At 54.1% G+C, this 19,609-nt stretch overlaps 6 protein-coding genes across 6 annotated transcripts; 2 read left to right on the top strand and 4 right to left on the bottom strand.

Annotated features, from left to right (window-relative positions):
• Positions 1-3: 3 nt before the first annotated feature.
• BU26DRAFT_475123 (ANTH-domain-containing protein) lies at positions 4-5,877 on the bottom strand. Its single transcript, XM_033825521.1, has 10 exons — positions 4,387-5,877; positions 4,205-4,232; positions 3,993-4,157; positions 3,757-3,811; positions 3,639-3,703; positions 3,517-3,592; positions 3,168-3,409; positions 2,877-3,119; positions 424-2,828; positions 4-370 (listed from the first exon to the last, which is right to left on the bottom strand). The coding sequence occupies exons 1-10, from the start codon at positions 5,803-5,805 to the stop codon at positions 284-286; spliced, it is 4,785 nt and encodes a 1,594-aa protein (XP_033689724.1). The 5' UTR covers positions 5,806-5,877; the 3' UTR covers positions 4-283.
• A 141-nt stretch (positions 5,878-6,018) lies between these two features.
• On the top strand, positions 6,019-11,376 carry BU26DRAFT_144096 (DNA polymeras-like protein zeta catalytic subunit). Its single transcript, XM_033819867.1, has 2 exons — positions 6,019-6,361; positions 6,410-11,376. The coding sequence occupies exons 1-2, from the start codon at positions 6,127-6,129 to the stop codon at positions 11,269-11,271; spliced, it is 5,097 nt and encodes a 1,698-aa protein (XP_033689723.1). The 5' UTR covers positions 6,019-6,126; the 3' UTR covers positions 11,272-11,376.
• BU26DRAFT_559382 (uncharacterized protein) lies at positions 11,302-11,744 on the bottom strand (the record flags this gene model as incomplete). Its single annotated transcript, XM_033832696.1, has 2 exons — positions 11,302-11,465; positions 11,519-11,744. The coding sequence occupies 2 exons, from the start codon at positions 11,742-11,744 to the stop codon at positions 11,302-11,304; spliced, it is 390 nt and encodes a 129-aa protein (XP_033689722.1).
• Positions 11,745-12,126: 382 nt separating this feature from the next.
• On the bottom strand, positions 12,127-12,732 carry BU26DRAFT_559381 (uncharacterized protein; the record flags this gene model as incomplete). The annotated part of the gene is made up of 2 exons (XM_033832695.1): positions 12,127-12,421; positions 12,491-12,732. The coding sequence occupies 2 exons, from the start codon at positions 12,730-12,732 to the stop codon at positions 12,127-12,129; spliced, it is 537 nt and encodes a 178-aa protein (XP_033689721.1).
• Positions 12,733-14,089: 1,357 nt separating this feature from the next.
• BU26DRAFT_500422 (uncharacterized protein) lies at positions 14,090-16,047 on the top strand (the record flags this gene model as incomplete). Its single annotated transcript, XM_033826498.1, has 4 exons — positions 14,090-14,175; positions 14,231-14,903; positions 14,950-15,306; positions 15,367-16,047. The coding sequence occupies 4 exons, from the start codon at positions 14,090-14,092 to the stop codon at positions 16,045-16,047; spliced, it is 1,797 nt and encodes a 598-aa protein (XP_033689720.1).
• Positions 16,048-17,389: 1,342 nt separating this feature from the next.
• On the bottom strand, positions 17,390-19,494 carry BU26DRAFT_514576 (carbon-nitrogen hydrolase). Its single transcript, XM_033827870.1, has one exon. The coding sequence runs from the start codon at positions 19,328-19,330 to the stop codon at positions 17,495-17,497; it is 1,836 nt and encodes a 611-aa protein (XP_033689719.1). The 5' UTR covers positions 19,331-19,494; the 3' UTR covers positions 17,390-17,494.
• Positions 19,495-19,609: the final 115 nt, after the last annotated feature.

The following is a 19,609-nucleotide window of genomic DNA, read 5'->3' as shown; positions in this document are numbered from 1 at the left end:
GTTGGTCAGTGTTCCAGAGTCCACATGTGCATTCTTTCTACCTCAAGCCACATGAATAAGTTCCAAGGTAAACAAGACAAAGGTGGTATTTGATGCGCGCGAGGGCTTTCAAAGGCCCATCCAACCCATTCCTTTCCATTCCATCCATGAATCGCTGTAACCCGAAGCACAATACAATCTCCGCAGCGTCCTCCTGACGAGGACTTTTAGCGACACTACCATCTGTAACCATCCGCGACGCGTTTGAGCAGCAACGGGTGGGCGTTAATGACGGGCTTGGCGTCTATTCCTCAAGGTACGACAGCTTCCTCATCTCGCCCAGTCTCGTCCTGGCCTGGGCAAGCGAGTTCTCGAGCTGTAGAATCTCGACCTGTTCACCATTAGCCTCATGCTTGGATTAGAATAGGGAGTGATTGAACGTACCTGCTGCTCCATCTGCCTGACCTTGAACTCGTGATCGCTCAACTTGGTGTAATCTACCGTCTCATTCTCATTCTTGTTCTTCTGTGCAATGATATCCTGCACCTGACGAACAAGCGCGCGGCATGCACTCGTAACCGCCTTGGACGCACTCTCCAACCGGTCCTGCGTCTTGCTCATGAAGCTAGCCTTGACTCTGCTTGCAGCGACAAGCTGGGCGGTCGAGGCTGCAACGTCGTTGGATGCAACGATGAGCTGCTCAGGTGAGTTGCGGCCGGAGATGACGCCATCGGCAGTCTCGATGAGCGTGTTAGTTGACGAGGCGACGGCCTTGGCGGCGCTGATGAGACCTTCGGTCCAGCGGTTGTGCTTCTTGTAGAACTGCGTCCGCGTCATGCTCCCGCGACCCTCACGCACAATTTCTTGCTGAGAAACTGTGGCGGCTTTGATAAGCTGGGCAATAGCGTTCGTGACCGCAATAGCGGCCTCCAAGATGGAGTCGTGGATCTTGAGTTCGTACGTCGAGAACTGATCGCGAGGCTTGTTCTTGAGCTTCGCGAGACGGTCGGCAGCAGCCTCGATGGCATTGGCAGCCTTGGTCAGCTCGTTGTCGACCAAGTCACCAAGATCTCCTGAAGCATTGGTGATCTTGCTCTTTGGCGCGAAGGCGTCTGCCAGCTTGGACAAGCTTTGTAGGTTGCGAAGCACCTCGGCGTTGTTGTTTACGACAACGTTGAACTTGCCGTCGACATCGAGGTCGTACATCCGCACTGATTGGACGTTACGGAAGAACTTCACTGTCGCGGTAGCAGAGATACGAGCAGCGTTGATCAGAGCATCCGACTTGTTCTCGTCTGAAGCGAATCGTGTAAGTCCCTTGGTGTCGCTGAGCACATCCGCAATAGCGCCAGCAAACGCGTTGACCGTCTTAATCACTTCGGCATGTGTAGCATTAGGCCCGTCGGCAATGAATCCGTTGAACGCCGTTGCAAAGTCCATAGCGCATGTCGAGGCCTTCTCGATCTGTGAGAGTACAAATGCGCCGGAAGCATTCTGGTTACCAGCGTGCATGGAAGAATCCAGTTCGTACAGTGCATCGTCCACACGCTGCACGCCGCTCTGGAGCACAGAATCGATGATGTCGTTGATCTTGTGGAGGCTGTCCTGGATGAGAGAATCGAGGTGCCCATCGAGCACGTTGTCGTTCGCATTCTGATTCAGCTTCAGCTCGTTCAGTTCAAGCAAAGTCTGGTCCATTCCTGCTCGGAAAATCTCTAGCTCCTCTTCCTTCTCGCGTAGCTGACGCTCCAAGTCCGAATCGCCTTCGCGGTACTTCATCTGCATATCATCCAGTGCACGGGTCTTGTTTCGTAGTGCTTCTTCGAGGTCTGCGATTTCTCGGTTATGCCTAGACAGCATAGCGGAGAGCTCCGAGCCTTTGCCCCGTTCGGCGTTCTCAGCCCTGTCCAAAGCAAAGCGAAGCTCGCGCTTTAGCTTTTCGAGCTCTTCCCGATGGCCACCGGTGCTGCGGTCTTTTTCCAGCAGGGCTCGGTCACGCTCGCGGATCATGTCGGCCAACTCGAGATTCTTCGTCTTGAGTTCTCTCGAAAGCTTGTCGCGCGCATCTATGGCTTCCTGAGCCGAGTTGGCCTTGAGCTGCACATTCTTGAACTTCTGCAGAAGCTGAAGGTGCTCATGCCTCAGCTGGGAGTAGAGCTTCGCGAGCGATTCGTACTTGGATCTCCATGTGTTGAGTTGCTCCTGGAGAGCTCGGATCTGGTCGTCTCGAGAGCCCATCTGCTGCTGGAAATTGGCGCTCATCTGGTGTATTTCTCCCTCCAGGGCCTTCATCCTCTGGTCGTACTGCTGCAACATTAACTGGTCGCGCTCATACTGAGCACGTGCGTTCAGGTTCTCTCGCTCGAGTTCTGCCAGACGGCCCTGGGTCTGCTGCTGATACTGCTCGCGCATTAGTTGTTCCTGCGCCAGACGTGCCTGTTCTGCCTGGAGCCGCTGCTGCTCTTCAAAATCCCTCTGCGCGCGAAGGGCAGCTTCTTGCTGTTGGCGCTGGGCTGCCTCCCATTGTTCTTGCAGCCGTCGCTGTTCCGCCTCATATTCCTCTTGCTGCCTCCTCTGGTCATTCTTCCAAAACTCGTTGATGGGTTCGGGATCTACGGATGGTGCCCGAGGGGCCGGCGGTGGTTCGTCCGCTTTCGGGCGCGCGGGCAAGGCGGGTGCCGTCTCGTCTTCCGAGAGAAGGTTCGGCGGATCTTGTGGCAGTTTCGGGACGGTAATCAGGCTCGTCAGATACCTCAGGTTGGAGCATTCATAGTAGAACTTGACCAAGCGGTAGTGTTGCGCGTCGTAGCGGCCGCGGAGGGGAGAAAGGGCTTCGTCATCGCCAAGCGCTGCCCCCGATTAGCAAAAAGTCAAGGTAAGCCCGTGAAATGACCTACTCGTGTGCATGGCCCGGAGCATGCTTGTGATGAACTTGTAGATGCCATAGCTCTCCTGCACCAGCGGTACTAGTGCGGATATCCGGCACTCGTTGTTGGCGCCGCTTCGGAAATGGGAGAATATGAGCTTCTGGAACTGGTCTATCTGATCCTGCAGGGTCATGAGGTCGGAGATGGTCTCGTATCCTTCATTGGGATCGTTGATGGACTTCAAGCTGATGTATTCCTCATACTCGAAGGTTCCTGGCTCGTTGTCAGCTTGCAGCTGCAGTGCCGTATAGGTGCACCTACCATTGAACTCGGGGTGCTGGCGGTGGAAAGCGAGCTTGGCCTGGAGGTAGTATATGTACTCCGTAATGAGCCGTCCGTAGCCCCGCAGGCCCTCGCCGCCCGCAACGCCTCGGCCTAAGCTCTCTATCCAGCCGACATGGGCCTGTGCCTCCTTCAGCACCACAGGGTGGCCTTCTTGGAGGACTTTGTGGATGGTGATGAGGGCCTTGAATGTCTGGATCTCGTCGGCAAGAATTGGCTGCCTGCGGCTTCAGTTAGCACCTCGGCCCGCTCCCCTGGATAGCTGTAGCTCGGCAAGCAGGGTAATGCGGGCTAGAGCTTGCTCGACGGGTGTGCGCGGGAAACGTACACTTTCATGCCCTGCCAAAAGGAGCCGGAGTTCTTGTGGTCCCATGTGTACACGATTGCGGCCCGGACGTGCTTCCCTGCGCAGAGTGAGCTTCGTCTGCATGATTTCGGGGCGGCGCGTACGCTTCGGAGCGGTCTCGTCGATGCTCGTCGCCTTGCGGATGTTGATGGCAAGGTCCGACTCCTGCCTGAGGGGATTCTGGTGAGCTTGCGAAATCATCGTGGGGCGGGTTACTCGTACTTGCCCATGTCGACGTTCCGGCTCGAGGTCGAGCCATAGAGAGACATCTTGACGGCTGCGTTGCCGGCACTCGCGGCGGGCAGTCGCGATCAAAATATAGACAATGAAGGAGGCGCGGGCCAGGAAATGGAGCAAGGCGCGACGGGTCAGAAGAGGGCGGGCTGCGGTGGTGGGCAGGGGGCAGGAGCTGGAGGGATGTGTTGGTCGTCGAGAGCTTCCCCAGGTAGACGTTTAACGGGTGCTCCGTGCTGTCGGACGCTCTTGGCAGTGACGAAGCTCCGCGCCACTCAGCACCATCTGCACTCCCTTCTGCTTTCGCATCCGCCTCAGTTCCAGCGCATACGCGCAGCTGCATGCGCAATCGCCTCCGCTGAGTTGGCACCCGACATGGAGGGAGAGAACTGCAGGATAAGGCTACGCCAAGGCGTCCAATCCACGCACCCATCACGCAGGACAACGCATCCGATCATCAGGAACTCTATGTCATTTTACATGCTATATCAACTTCCATCCTGGAGCGGCGGCGCCCTGCCGATGCCACGCAATGCTTAGAAGGCTCAATTATGCACCCATGATGAAAAGCAAAGACGGAAAGGAGAAGAGAACGCACACGGGGTCGCACGACTATACAGCCTCCTTGCTGAGGTACTTCGCCATGGGATCCTGGGCCATGGTGCGCTTCTTCCTGTACTCCTCCATTTCCTCTTCCGTGATACCGCTCGTCATCTCTTCCAAGGTTCTCTTGCGATTGACGTCCCGTCTGACCTTCTGATCGCTGTCGCCGGCATTGGGCACGTGCTCTTCCAGCGCCTCTTCCTCTTTCCAGGCAACAGCTTTGGGGACCTCTTCAAAGTCCGCCTCGGTCCGCATCCTATCTGCTGCCTCAAACGCTTCCTTCCCAGCCTCGCCCGTGCAATAAGAGTTCTTGACTGTTGAGTGACAGCATGCATAGCCCCACTTGAACTTCGACCACCAGCTGCCCCAGACGGACGTGTGATTGTTGATGAGAACATCTTCTGGGTATTTTGACTTCGCTTTGACCTTGGGTGCTCCCTTGATACGGCCCCGTTCGTCGTACTCGACGTACTTCTCTGACTCTATGACCGCAGTCTTCTTGAGCGTCTCGTCGTGGAACTTGTCCTGACCCCCATATTTCTGAAGAAGAGCTTTCCGCTGTGCTTCCTTCTTCTCCTCAGCTTCCTGGAGCTCCTTCTTCCGCATGTACTCGCCGGACGTGGGGTTCGCCTGAAGATGTATTTTGTTCTTGTCTCCACGCTCTTGTGTCTCCCAGGCGTACCGCTGTGCCCTTTCGAACTCTGCTGCATCGCCCGACTTCCTGACGAAGCCCTCTTCGGCAACCAACGCTGCCGCATTGTCTGCCGTTGCGCCGCTATCCACCATTGACCGTGTCTTCGGGTCGTATTTGGCGGAGTCTAGATCCAGATTGAGCAGATACTTGGCTGTGTCTTCTCGTAACCGCAGATTTCGCGTGGATGTGGCCTGCTTCCTCCCCATATCTGTCTCCGCGTCATACTTGTCGCCCTCGTCGTCCTCGTCGTCCCCAGACTTTTGATCCTCGTTTTTTGCTTCCTTCGCCTTCTTCCGTATCGCCTCGAGCTCGTTGTATTCCTCAATCACCTGCATGTAGTCGGACGCTTCGTATCCATTCCAGCGATCGCGCTTCGCATCCCAGCCTAGCTGCACATCCTGAACGACCTCATCTGCCTCAATGTTCCGGCCAGTCCACCTCGCGCCTGTCTTCCGCGGTCGGCTAAGGCAATCCTTCTTCTTGTGGGTCATTGCTCCGCAGTTTTCGCATGCGCCTTTGCGGTACTTGGTCGCCGCGGGCCCGATTTTCTTCCCTCGGTCGTACCATTTCGAGTCTTGTTCCTGCTTCTGTAGACGCTGATGCTCGAGGTAGTCGTTGTTGTCCTCACCAGTCTCGTCGACGGCGTAGAAGGGCTTCTTCGAGATGAAGGACGGGATGTACTCGTTGCGCTCCTTGGCCGCGGCGGAGACGTCTGGCTTGCGTGGCTGCGCGGGCGGCATATTGGGCGGGGAATATGGGCCTCGGGGGCGGTTGCGGGGTGCGAGCAATGGCGAGAGGGTGTCGTGGGCTGGTGATGGAAGCTGGGGCAAATGCGGAGGTACTGTAGCGTGGTAGGGCTGCAGCTGCCGGCTTGGCAGCGTGACATCGTGTTCGCGTCAACCCCGCCTATTGTTGTGGACTCTGGACGCGTCTTTTCATCTTTCACTCCTCAACTGCCGGAGGCACCAGGCGCTCGTCGAATCGGAAGCTTATACGCCAGCCATCAGCACCATGCGGCATCCCTTATCGCAGCATAATTTTTTCAACCGCATTGCCTCCCCATGGAGACGTTCCGCTTTCGCCTGAACTGCATCGACCACTACCAGGCTACGCCGACGGACCTCGACCCCATCCTGCGCCGAGGTGCAGGGCCGTCTCACCGTCAGAATGCGCCCGCCGTCCCCGTAATCCGCGCGTTTGGCGCGACCGAGACTGGGCAGAAAGTGTGCGCTCACATACATGGAGCCCTACCCTATCTGTATCTGGAGTACAATGGGCGCCTGGAGAAGGAAGACGGTAATGCAACGGCATTCGCATAGAGAGATGGCAGCTAATGTGTCAAAGTGAACCTATACATTCTCAACCTCCGCGCGTCGATTGACCACGCTCTTGCCGCCACTTATCGCCGGAACCCGTACGATGGAAAAGCCCTCTATGTTGGACACATTAGCCTCGTCAAGGGCGTGCCATTCTACGGATACAACGTTGGATATCGATTCTTCCTGAAGGTCTACCTGCTGAATCCATTGCATATGACACGGTTCGCAGACCTGTTGTACCAAGGAGCTATCTTGAACCGCGTATTCCAGCCCTATGAAAGCCACCTACAATACCTACTACAATGGATGTGCGACTACAACTTGTATGGATGCGCTTATATCGACTGCGCGAGGGTCCAATTCAGGAGTCCGGTGCCCGATAGTGACGCAATCGATATCACGACCCACAAATGGCACGACGCATCCATTCCGGAACAATTTATCGCGGATGTAGACCAATATCCGCGCCAGAGTCACTGCACTCTCGAAGTCGACGTCTCCGTACAAGATATCCTCAACAGACACGAGCTCCACTCTCGGCCTATCCACCATGACTTTCTGGAGCGATCTTTTGAGTTGAGGCCAGACGAAAAGTTTGTCCCCTCAATGGCTGGACTCTGGAGGGATGAGACGCGGCGTCGGAAGCTACGCATGGGACTCACCAGCCCATCAAGCAGCCCATTTCCACCGGAGGTTATGATATCCATGTCTGCTGACCCAAGAAACACCGGCAAAGGTGGCTGGATACACGAAGAAGAGTATCGGGAGCTTGTAGAAGAGCTCGTGCGCACAGAAAGAGACAAGAAACCGGGTGTCAACTTTGACACGTTTGTGAAGCGAACTGAAAGCGAACCCCATATGAAGACCGCTGTGGAGAGCGTTGAAGACCTTTATCCGGAAAATCTCGCAGCTGAAGAACCCTTGGACGAGGGTAAGGCTCCCGAACCGGATGCGGAAAACGACATCATCGCGGAGAACCGCCAGGAAGACATTCCAGCCGCTGATGAAGATGGAACCGGTGGAGACGTCGTCGTCGGGGATGTTCAAGGCCCTGACGATGCGGATGCGGAGAATGAATCCGACGCGCAAGGCGAGCCGTCCCTAGATCCCTTAAGCATGTCGGAAACGTTACTCCTGAATTCGGGCGTGGATAACCCAGAGGTTATTGACGAAGCCATTGACCTCAACGAGGATGGTGACCGTGGCGAATCTGGTGATTCGAGCAGTTCAAGGAAACGACAGCATGCTTCTGATGCCCTGGAGTCTAACAAGCGACAAAGACTCCTTACGCAAGACAACATCCGCAAAGTTGCATTTCGCGACACGGTGGATGACCAGGATAGCAAGCATACTCCTCCCTCCCAGAGCGAAGTTGATAATGAACCACCCCGTCCAAGTCAATTATCGCAAGGTAGCATCAAAGCGCAAGGACCCATACGCCCATCGACGCTCTCCTTCCCTGTAGTCAAGAATCCGAATGCGCCAGAGACAGTGTTACGCTTGAGCCAGTCGGGATATTCGAATTCGCAAGAAGCCCCCAAGACTCCGGCGGTGAAGAATCTCGGACACAAGGCTTCATATGACTCTCCAGTCACACCCTGGAGCCATCAAAAGACCTCACCTATCGGCGCAAGCAGCAGCAGCCCTAAAGCACATGCCGAAGCAATTGCTTTGACAAAACAATTAGAACAGTCTTCCACGCATCACTGCCGAACCCTCTACTATGGATACCTGCCACCTTCAGTGGACTTGGTCGAAGAGACTATGCTGCACGCTGGTCTTCCGCCAGTCATCTACCAGGATGCCTATTACAGCGATGAGAAGGATGTTCCAGACCGGCCACGTGAATACGCAGGCCGCGAATTCAAGTTGCAGAGTGCGACACTGCCTTATCTACCTCCATTTGATCCTACTGGTACTTCACCGGCAAATTTTGGAGAGCAGCCTCCCGTCGTCTGGGATAGAGGCAAAGAAGGTGCTGAGAGTCGACTGAGATCGCACAGATGTACCTTGCGTCATTGGGAGATTTCCAGTGCCCCCCCTTCCTTTCGCGAGGTCGAGGAATATGAACGCGTACACCTGGATAAAGAAGTGATGGAAGAAGCCAAACAGGAGGTCAAGCCGGTGCAGCAGCCCAAACCACCGCCAAAGGAGCTCTCGCAGATCGATGGTCCAACTCAAAAGAACAAGCATGGGTTCAAGTATTCCCAGAAGAAGACGTCGACCAGTGTAAAACATGAAACCCAATACATGAGCATCATGAGCCTAGAGGTGCACGTAAACTCGCGAGGATCTCTAGTTCCGGATCCCGCCGAAGACGAGATCCAGTGTATCGTCTGGACTATCCAAGGAGAAGAAGATGCGAATAGCGATCGGCCACGCGTCGGTGTCCTCTGCCTATCTGATGAGGACGGCATTGCCAAGCGCATCATCAAACAAACATCCGTGGAGGTGGAGTATGAAGAGGACGAGCTCGAACTCATCAACCGCATTGTGGATGTTGTACGCTACTTCGATCCGGACATTCTAACAGGCTACGAGGTGCACAACAGCTCGTGGGGCTACCTCATCGAGCGCGCGCGGATGAAGTTTGAATACAACCTTTGCGACGAGATCAGCAGGATGAAGTCGCAGTCGCACGGCAGATTTGGAAAGGAAGCCGACCGATGGGGATTCACGCATACTTCGACGATTCGTGTCACCGGCCGGCATATGATTAACATCTGGCGTGCGATGCGTGGAGAGCTGAACCTTCTCCAGTACACGATGGAGAACGTAGTGTTCCACCTTCTGCATAAACGCATTCCGCACTATACCCAAGCCGATCTCACAGCATGGTATACCAGCCCCAAGCCGCGCGACCTAGCGAAAGTTCTCGACTACTTCATCACTAGGGTACAGTTGAACCTCGATATACTGGAAGCGAACGAGATCGTTCCGAGAACCAGTGAGCAGGCACGACTACTTGGGGTCGACTTCTTCTCTGTCATCTCGCGAGGCTCGCAATTTAAAGTTGAGTCGACTATGTTCCGTATCGCGAAACCGGAGAACTTCATTCTGGTGTCTCCCAGTCGAAAGCAGGTCGGCCAGCAGAACGCTTTGGAGTGTTTGCCATTGGTCATGGAACCTCAAAGCGACTTCTACCCTAGTCCTCTCCTCGTCCTCGACTTCCAGTCCCTCTATCCGAGCGTCATGATCGCGTACAACTACTGTTATTCCACATGCCTCGGACGCATCGTGCCGTGGCGCGGGCGAAACAAGATGGGCTTCATGGACTTCAAGCGGGAGCCTCAGTTGCTGGAGCTCGTCAAGGATTACATCAATATTGCTCCTAACGGTATGATGTACGTCAAGCCAGAGATGCGCAAGTCGCTGCTCGCCAAGATGCTTGGTGAGATATTAGAGACTCGCGTTATGGTAAAGAGTGGGATGAAGATGGACAAGGACGACAAAACGTTGCAGCAGCTCTTAAACAACAGGCAGCTGGCGCTCAAGCTTTTAGCGAACGTCACGTACGGATACACATCGGCATCCTTTTCGGGCCGCATGCCATGCTCCGAGATCGCAGACAGCATTGTCCAAACCGGTCGAGAGACCTTGGAGAAGGCCATTGCCCTGATTCACTCGGTCGAAAAATGGGGTGCTGAAGTTGTCTACGGCGATACTGACTCTCTCTTTGTCTACCTTAAGGGCCGTACTCGCGATCAAGCCTTCGCTATTGGGGAAGAGATCGCCGAGGCTGTCACCAAGGCAAATCCCCGACCTGTCAAGCTCAAATTTGAAAAGGTCTACCATCCCTGTGTCCTCCTAGCTAAGAAGCGCTACGTAGGCTTCAAGTATGAGTCCCGCAAACAGAAAGAGCCGGAGTTCGACGCCAAAGGCATCGAAACCGTGCGACGGGATGGCACGCCCGCGGAGCAGAAGATCGAAGAGAAGGCACTCAAGATCCTGTTCCGGACCAGTGACTTGTCCCAAGTCAAGCGGTACTTCCAGGAGCAGTGCACAAAGATTATGTCCGGCCGCATCAGCATTCAAGATTTTCTCTTCGCAAAGGAAGTCAAGCTAGGAACATACTCAGACCGCGGCCCACCGCCTCCCGGTGCTCTCATTGCCACAAAGCGCATGCTTGCAGACCCACGATCGGAGCCTCAGTATGGTGAACGCGTACCCTACGTCGTCATCACGGGTGCCCCCGGCGCACGACTCATCGATCGCTGTGTCAGCCCCGAGATGCTGCTCCAAAACGACCATATAGAGCTGGACGCTGAGTACTATATATCAAAGAACCTCATCCCGCCACTCGAACGCATCTTCAACCTGGTAGGTGCCAATGTCCGTCAATGGTACGATGAGATGCCCAAGGTCCAACGCATCCGAAATATCACGCTTCCTGTCCAGAATCAGCCGCACACCGGTAATGCGCTCGTCGCGAACGGTAACGCTAGCCTCACAAAAACGCTTGAGAGCTACATGAAGAGTTCAGCCTGCCTGATCTGCCGGTCGAAACTTCCTCCGCTTCCCACAATGTTGCCAGGCGTGGACGTCGATGCCTACGCGATGTTGCCACTTTGTGAGCAGTGCTTGAAGAGACCAGCGAGAGCGCTGCTGGTACTCAAGGACAGGATATGGAAGAGCGAGCAGAGAGCTAAGCAGGTCGATATGGTGTGTAGAAGTTGCTCGAATTTCGCATGGGGGGAGGAGATTCGATGCGATAGTCGGGATTGCCCTGTGTTCTATACACGCATACGCGAACGTGCTAAGCTATCAGGCCTGAAGGATAGCGTGGGGCAGGTGATCGAAGTGCTGGAGGAGAAGGACGATGAGGTGGCTGTGGAGCAAGAACCCGAAACGCATGAGGAAGTAACGAGCAATGACCTTGACTGGTAGTTAGACATGATAGATTAGACGAGTTGGTTATCACGAGTCCAGAAACGTATAACAAGCCTTAACCTTCCCGCCCACAATCGTAAGCACATCCCACCCCTTCATCCTCGGCTCACCACCCGGTGGCCCGACACCCCATTTCAGCCTCGTGACCCACAGGTCCCCCTCGTCATCTTTTGCCAGACACTCAACCTCGCCTGTACCCGCTCTCATCAACACTCGTCCCACGTCAAGAGGCAAGGCCACTCACTCAGCTCCGTAAATACATCCTCTGGTCCGCCCATGCTCTGGATCTTGTCGACCATGTCGCTGATCGCTTGGTGCGATTTGAACACGCCTAGCGGGTCGATGAAGAGCGCGTCTAAGGATACCCAGAGGGAAGAGATGGCTTGTAGACGCTTGGTGATGTCTTTTTCGCTGAAGATGGCGTGGAGGTTGGATTTTGTGAGGGCGATGGCGGTTTCTTGGGAGGTCATGGTCGGTGGCCGGGGGACGGAGCTTGGGGGGAGGGGAAGTTGTTGGGATGAGGTTTTGGGATGGGAGAGAAAGACTGTATTGAAAGGGATGCGGAGTTTAGGGTTTTCAGGCACGTGAAGGTGCATATGTATACTAAGACCGCGGAAGTGGGAGGTGATGAGGATGGTCAGCGACGCTAGCCATGCTGGGAATGAGGTCGTCCTTGCACTTGCAGCATGCTAAGGGTTTTATCGACTGGTACGCAACTGAGCTTCCCAAGGATGATTCTCGTAAGGCTACCGTGTATGCCATATAGGTCGAAAACCTAGCGGCCCTCAACGTGAACATCCAGTCGGCGCTAACCACAATGGGAATAGTCTCACAGTTGTCTCTGCCGCTCACCTACGGTGTCGCAACCTCCCCCTCCTCAACGGCAAAGTTCTCCCAGCCCGGGTCTTCCAACAGCGAATACACGCGTGGGACTAGATACGACAGACCCACTAACGTCTCTCCTTGCTTCCGATTCAGCGACACCAGCGTCACGGAACCCACGCCAAAAGTATCCAACTCCTGGGGCGGGGGTCCCTTCAGGACAGACTGCAGATCCAGTTTGTCCACCATAACGCAGGCCATGAAGCGCGCGGTGCCGTTCCAATAGTCCTTTTCACCTCCTTCCTTAATCCAGCGTCGGAACCGCCTGCTATTGTGTCAGCCTCTGTCTTCTTTGTTCCTCAAAATGATTTGTGAGAGTTAGACAGCGACGTACCTGCGCACATCCGAGGCACTAGCCTTGCTCAATCGAACGTCGTCCTGGACACACCAGTCTATGCGTTCGAAGAGGTGGCCGGCCCCTTCTTCTTCTAGGTTGAGCCGCGTGCGCTTGTTGAGGCGCTTCATGAAGCGGTCCCAGGCTTTGTCGTTGCCGTAGGTGCAGCGGTAGATGACGAAGCCCCATCTCAGCGAGGGGTCTTCTTCTAGGACTTGTTTGATGCGGGCCAAGTCGTCCATTCTGCTTCCTGGGTATATGCCAATACCAAGACGAGGACGCTGTGGTTCGAGAAAGTCCGAGGGGTGGCGACGAGCGGGATGTTGTGAGCTTTGGTGGGGAAGTCGGTTAACGTGTTTACAGCAGCCTCGTGATGATTTCGGAAAGAAAAGAAAAGTTTGGTGCAGGTTCGGGGTTGAGGGTTGAGCATATATGTATGTGGGTGGCACAGCGGAGCGCCAAGACAAGCGCATCTCCGGAGGCAGCTGCCTGACAACGCTCGTCCTCGTCATTTCACTCAGGGTGCTTGCAACGTCCGACGATTACGCCTTGGTGGCTACAATGGTATCCGTCGCTTTTAGCGATGTCCTCCTCCCAAACCAGCATGCTCGGGCTTCTTACCGATTGGCTCAGCAAGCGGATGAAGCATCATACTGTGCCGCAATGCGCGGCCTTGTACCCAATCCTCAGGTTTGCCCTGCCTCTTTACGCCCTCCTCATACTGACTCTCGCGCAAATCCCGAGCTCTCCGGCTGGCCACAACTGGACGTAATTGATCGATTCTGGCCTTTTCCCCATCCAAACCCATGACATCCTTTCCCGTGTGTCGGCGGAGCTCCCCAAAATGCACTCCAGCTGCGCCCCACCACCTGACATCATTCTGGATCCTCTACTTCTGTAATCTCATCCCGCAGCAATTGGCGGAACACCGAAAAGTAGTGACTGTCATATGTCTTTCCAATTTAAACATTACGCCCGCCCAGTCATTCTTTCCGTTTTCTCCACCGTCTAGAGGAATGATTACCTGGGTCTTAGCAGTGATTCGCCGAAGTCCGCAAGGCGTCTTTACCATCAGCTATGGATTCTATGTGCGAGTGTCTTTTCAGCGCGCTATAGTATGCTAGACGAAGAGCCGCGAGTCCTCGCTGAGGGTAAAGGTCTAGTAGATACGACTTGTTGACGAGAGGCCTTGAAGAGCTTCATTGCACAATGCCGACGTTTTTGGCTTCGGTATAGCCACTTGACGGCCTCCAAGGCGATGTCGGAGGCACGGAAGCCTAGGCTGTTCGTAAGCCCGCTGCGTTGAGGTGAGTTGGTGCCGCCGGAACTGGACCTAGCTCCACCGGAGATGGTCCAGTGGCGGGCGTTTTCATTCTTCTCAGGTCCGTCAACGGTGCAGCATTGGCTTCAAGTCTACAGTCTGTCTGCTTACTCTTATCCGTCCACTTCTAATCACATATAAGGTCCTTGAGCGCTGCCCTTTCTAACATATCCCCAGCGGTCTATTTCATTCTTTTCCACACTCCTTACCAGTCATTCTTTTCAAGCAGTCGTTCGTTCCTTCATTGATTTCACAGCAGTGCGTCTTGATACATCAAGATGCACATACTTTCGCTTCGCAACTTTTTGCTACTTTGTAGTTTTGCCTTCATTTTCGCTCAAGGTCTTACTATCCCTAATGGACAGTGCGTTCAGAAGCCCCTATTAATCTCCATACTATCTCATCTGAATAATTTTTAGCCGCGAGAGCCTGGCGCTCCCAGGGGACGAATCCTCCGACGATGTCTTCCATGATGTGCTGCTAGAGGACAGATCCCCGAAGGGACCAAAACCAAAGCCTAAGCCGAAACCAGCTCCAGCTCCAGCTCCCCAGCCAAAGCCAAAGCCGTCTCCCAAACCCAGCCCGAAACCCTCCCCAAAGCCGTCGCCGAAGCCGTCGCCGAAGCCATCGCCGAAGCCGTCTCCAAAGCCTTCTCCAAAACCGAGCCCAAAACCCTCCCCCGTCAAATTCCCCTCGCCGTCGGTCCCATATCCCACAACCAATTTCGACACTTGCAACCTCTTCCTATCATGCGACGAAGAAGAAGCCGAGGGTCCTATTGTCGCCAGGGATCATGTCGTCGAGTTCGGCATTGCACGCGCACCTGAACCCACAACGCCCCCAGAGCTTGAGCATGGAATTGACAAGCGGGATATCCGAACTTTCAAGCCTAAGATTGGTGCAGGTCAGGTTATGACTATCAAGAACTTAGACTACCCAGGTGCTCCCCATCTCTACGAAGGTCCAAAAGGGAAGAAACTGCAGAAACATATAATGATGTTCAAATCAAAGGATATCGACGACTTGACAGTGGTAGATTTCAAAGGAGCTCTGCCAAATTACAAAGCATTTGCTACCGAACACATTGTAGAAGTAAGAGTGGAATAAATCTCTCAATGCGCCGTGCTGACAAGGCTAGCTACAAACCGTCGGTGCTTTCCTCGAATACGCCGCAACGAAGGACTCGACCCTGACCTCTTTCTTCCAAAACTTCTGGAAGAAGCAGCTTGACCAAGCAAAGGTGTCCAACAGACCGAACAAACCTACTGGCACCGGCTTTAAGAACCAAGCCACTCTCAATGACTTGGTCTTCCAGGGTCTAGGCTCGGATACCAATCGCGAAGACTTTGTCCTCTGCGACCGCACGATCAATACGTACAAGGCACGAGTTTGGGCGAAGAAGAAGCCAATGGCCATCAAAAAGTACGACGACTTGGTTGCAGAAAACATCAGAGGGGCTCTTCCATCGAATGAGTACTTCAGCGCTCTTCGCAATGTATGTGCTCCCTATCGCTTGCATGGCAGAGATAGTGACTGGACTGACATGCCACTCTAGGTCATTGGGGTCTTCAATTACATGAAAGACCCAGCAGTAACAGCACGCATGAAACAAGCTATCAAAAACGTCGAAACGGAGCTCAAGAACGCAGAGCACCTAACTCAGCAAAAAGTCAAGCTCGCTCCCCTGTGGAAAACCTTCATGAGAGAACACCTCAACAAGGTACGCTTTGAGGCGCAGACATACATGAACGCACGCATCGGGCACGCAGAGACGGAGATCCGGGACGAAATAAAGCGGCTGCGGCTCCTGGAAAAGAGTCTTCTGCGACAAGAAAAGGGTCCAAAAGCAGCGACGCACAAAGCCACGCAGGCAAAGAAGGAGAAAGACCTGAAGGCCAAGCTCACCCCCGCGCTACAAGCAGAGAAGACGCAGCAGACGAAAGTAACCACGCTCGAAAAGCAGAAGGAAATCCTCATGGGACGGCTCGCTGGAGAGACGAATGCGCAGAAGAAGAAGACGCTCAGCACGCAGAATAAGGCCAAGGGGAAGGAGCTTACCACCGCGAGGGCGCAGCTGCAGACCAAGACCAAGCAGGTTGGCCTTACGAGGAGGAAGCTAGCTGAGCTGTATTCGGGCGGAGTGCAAAATGTTGTCAAGAATTTCCAGAAGGATCAGAGGCGTTTGGCGGCGTACAAGAAGGTTGTGGCCACGATGAAGATGCCGGCGGTGGCGTAAAGGGGATGAGCGAGCTCATCTTACCTTTGCGATGGTGGGTCGGATTCTTTTTAGTCGTTCGGTCTCCTCGATTCTTCTATTCCTTTGGTTGCCATTTCCTTTTCTGTGTTTTTCTACTGCTTTAGATGGTATCTTTTTATTTCTTGTCTCTGTTTCTATAACTTTTGTCTTGGAGGGCTGCCCCCTTTCCCGTTCCGTCATTTTGTTTTAGAAGGCTTCGTCAGTGGCTGTCTACTTCTGTTTCACTATTTCTCCTTAAATCATCTTCACTCAGAGCTCTTAATTCGTTCTTGTCAAATTATTATCTCACTTTATCCTGTGTTGAAGCAACTAACCATTTTCCCACGCCACTACCTCCACTCCCTTTATCAACATTTTCACTTTTCTCCACTCCGGCTAGGCCGCTAGTGATCACAACAGGAGCCGCGCTGAATGAGGAAAGGCCTGTATATGCCTTTCCAGGGAAATAGTGACGATTTCTCAGGCTTCCATCCTTGCTCTTGATTCAGCCAACCTCTCCTATTTTCATACCTTCTCCTCCCTCAAATTACATCTTACTTCTCTTTCATCGCTCCTTCATATACGTGCTCTTCCGATGACTTCAAGCGTTCCTTTTCAGCTACGGATCTCTACCGACCTCCGACAGGACCGTGGTCGCAAGATTCTGATATGCCGGTCTTAGAATGGTGCTTGTTTGCTGCGGACTCTTCCGGAGCCACCCACCCCGTTCAGGTGTCTGAGACATGAGCCAGAAACCTCCACGCACTGCGAGAAACTCCTTGCACATTTAAAAAGCCTTTGATGCCAACATCAGAGGAATTCCTCTTCCCCAAACTTTCCACTCACACAAAATCGCCATGGCAGAAACAGCGCCTCAACCCCATCCACGGCGGTTCCCCTACCATCTACCATATACCACGCGACCTCCATCCCCGGCATCTACGCGCAACTTGCCTCAATCAAAGGCAGCATGCGCATCATGTGGTGGCAAAACGCATCTCAAGCCGAAGACCACGACCACATGACGACATCCATATGGCCGAAGAACCTGCGCTTCGAGACGCCGGCGGACTGGTGCAGCGATAGGAAAAGGGGGTTCTGGATCTACGGGTAAGAGCTCGCGGAACCAACAATGAATGTCTGCTGATCGGATTTTTCACTTTGGGTAGTCTGTACGTGCATTCCAGCGAAGTTGAGGGAACAGTCGTCGTGACCTGGGACTCCGAGAAGCATGGGAAGAGGTTCAAGATTGTGGTGGCGGAGAGGGAGAGGGAGGGATCGGGGGTGAGGAAGAGGGAGGAAGAAGGAATAGAGGAGGAGCGAATGGAGAAGAAGTGAAGATTAGGCTTCCAAAGAGGGTGAGATAAGTTGGATAGAATGTGAAGTGGAGGCAGCGATCTGATAGTATGATGAGGACTGGCTAGAAGTCAAGGGCTCCCTACTCTAGCTAGTACCAGTCCTGCCCACGCAATTTCCTCTCCTTTGCCGAGCTCGCATACATCCCCCTCTTAGCTGTTCTAGTTCCCATCCTACACAATCCTACTAGATGCTGAATGCCCGCCACTACGCCATCGACGACTTGCACATCTTCGCCTACTGCTTGCTCAATCGCAGTCTTCATATTTGTCATGCCAGCGCAGCCCAGAGTGAGCACATCAGCGCCGTCTTCTACCAGCAGCTTCCCCACCTCGCACATTATGCTCAATACCTCTTTCTCGGGTTTTGACTCTAGTTCTAGCACGCCGAGATTGCAGTCTCTGACACCGGCGCAGAAGCTTTCAAGACCATAGTGCCGCACAGAGTCTTCCAATTTGTACCTTGATCTCCGTGAGGTGGCTATGATGCCAAAGCGGCCACCGAGCGTGCGGGCGGCGAGCAGGGAGGCTTCCATGATGCCGATAACGGGCTGGGAAAGCTCTTCCCTGAGAGACTTTATGAGCGCATGATCGCTGTAGCAAGCGACCAAGAAGGCGTCGTATTGGTCAGCGATGGGTATGATAGCGCGGGCTGCGGCCGCAGCGGACATAACATTGTCAAAATTGCCCTCGATGGCTGAAGGAGCAGGCTTGGAAGCTGTGAAGCCGTAGATGATGACGTCCGGAGGGAGTGTAGGCCTGACCATTCCCAGACAGGCGCTTGTCATGAACTCTGTGGAGTTGGGATTACATAAGAGAATGCGGATAGGACTCGTGGAGGTAGGACCGGAGACGGATCGAATTGGCACTGCTTGAGAACGTTCCATGTCCCTGTTTAGACCTTCATTCGGCTTAGAAGTTGCGGAGAGCCTTGGAGGCTCTACAACTCCAGTTTGGGAAGTCAGAATAGAGTAGTGCTCGACTCGTCGGTGCCGTCCAAAGTCGAATGTCCTCTTCTTTCCAGGCGAGCAAAGATCCAAATCACAATCTGCAACAATCACCTCGTCTTCTTCAGTTGCTGTTTCTGCAATAATCTTTCCATCTGGTCCAACAATAGTCGACCCTCCAACCAGGTCGTATTTTCCATCGTCCAAGCCGCATCTTGCAGCGCTCACCGAGAAGCATGCATTAGTGTACGAATGCGCCTGCATGACCAGTTTGTGATGGAATATAGCTTCAGCGCGTGCCGTCTTCGGGTCCTGGTCGGCTGAGATTCCCCACATTTGCGGAGCCCAGCCTGGTGTGTTGTAGCCTGTGAAGACGACTTCGACACCCTGGAGACCCAGGCATCGCCACGCTTCAGCCCACCGCCGGTCGTTGCAGATCATCATGCCGAATATCGGTTCTCCGTTGTCCGCGGTAGGGTCTGTAAGGTCTGGCACGCGGAAAGCATGGAAGCCAAGATTCCCAGGCTTGAAGTATCGTTTTTCCAACTGATTGACAGCATCAGGATCGGGAAACGGTTCAAAGTCTCCCGGTAGGTGTATCTTCCTGTATTTGGACAGAATGGAGCCCGACTTTGCGTGATAGTACACGCAAGTATTGTAGTGCTCGCCGTCATCCGTCGCCTCCGCAAAGCCAATGCATATGTCGACGCCCAGCTCCTTCGCCTTCTCGAAGATGGCTCTCGTGTTCTCCGCTGTTGTGACATCGCCGTGTTCGAAAAAGGACTCGAGCTCCGCGACGGCAGAGAAGAAATGGCGAGGAAAGAAGGTGGTGAAGGTGCACTCCGGAAAAAGGACGACTTCTGCTCCCTTCGAGGCAGCCTCTTGGAGAAGGGAGATCAGACGAATGAGCGTCTTCGGACGGGCATCGGCGCGGTGTACGGCGCCCACTTGGGCGGCTGCGATGCGGATGATACGGGCCATGGGGTTCCCGGTTACCTAGATAGGTCTGGAGGGTTTCGCAGCGCAGACGGAGCCGCTCGGCGGTGACGAGCGCGTTCTGAAGAGAAAAGATGCATTTCGAAACAATTGAGCAGCATATGAAGTGTTCGGCGATTAAGGCCACAGATGGAGCCTATCTAGCGAGGGTTGGCGGCCGTTGGGTCATCGCGATAGGCATGGCTGGTCATAGCTCCTTAGTGGCTTCTCGCGCCTATCTCCGCCGCGACCTCATGCTCTCCCGACATCATCTCACATGACATT

The sequence above is a fragment of the Trematosphaeria pertusa genome (genome assembly GCF_010094035.1).
Source record: "Trematosphaeria pertusa strain CBS 122368 unplaced genomic scaffold BU26scaffold_2, whole genome shotgun sequence".
Taxonomy (NCBI): domain Eukaryota; kingdom Fungi; phylum Ascomycota; class Dothideomycetes; order Pleosporales; family Trematosphaeriaceae; genus Trematosphaeria; species Trematosphaeria pertusa.
This window is presented reverse-complemented; position numbering and strand designations above follow the sequence as displayed.

Bases quoted from the DNA above. Each gene is read 5' to 3' on its own strand.
- BU26DRAFT_475123 (XM_033825521.1), bottom strand. From the start codon at position 5,805: ATGCCGCCCGCGCAGCCACGCAAGCCAGACGTCTCCGCCGCGGCCAAG. The intron at 3,704-3,756 runs GTACGAGTAACC...GAATCCCCTCAG, and splicing joins CGGAACGTCGACATGGGCAA to GCAGGAGTCGGACCTTGCCA. The intron at 3,410-3,516 runs GTACGTTTCCCG...CTGAAGCCGCAG, and splicing joins TTTTGGCAGGGCATGAAAGT to GCAGCCAATTCTTGCCGACG.
- BU26DRAFT_144096 (XM_033819867.1), top strand. From the start codon at position 6,127: ATGGAGACGTTCCGCTTTCGCCTGAACTGCATCGACCACTACCAGGCT. The intron at 6,362-6,409 runs GTAATGCAACGG...AATGTGTCAAAG, and splicing joins GCGCCTGGAGAAGGAAGACG to TGAACCTATACATTCTCAAC.
- BU26DRAFT_514576 (XM_033827870.1), bottom strand. From the start codon at position 19,330: ATGGCCCGTATCATCCGCATCGCAGCCGCCCAAGTGGGCGCCGTACAC.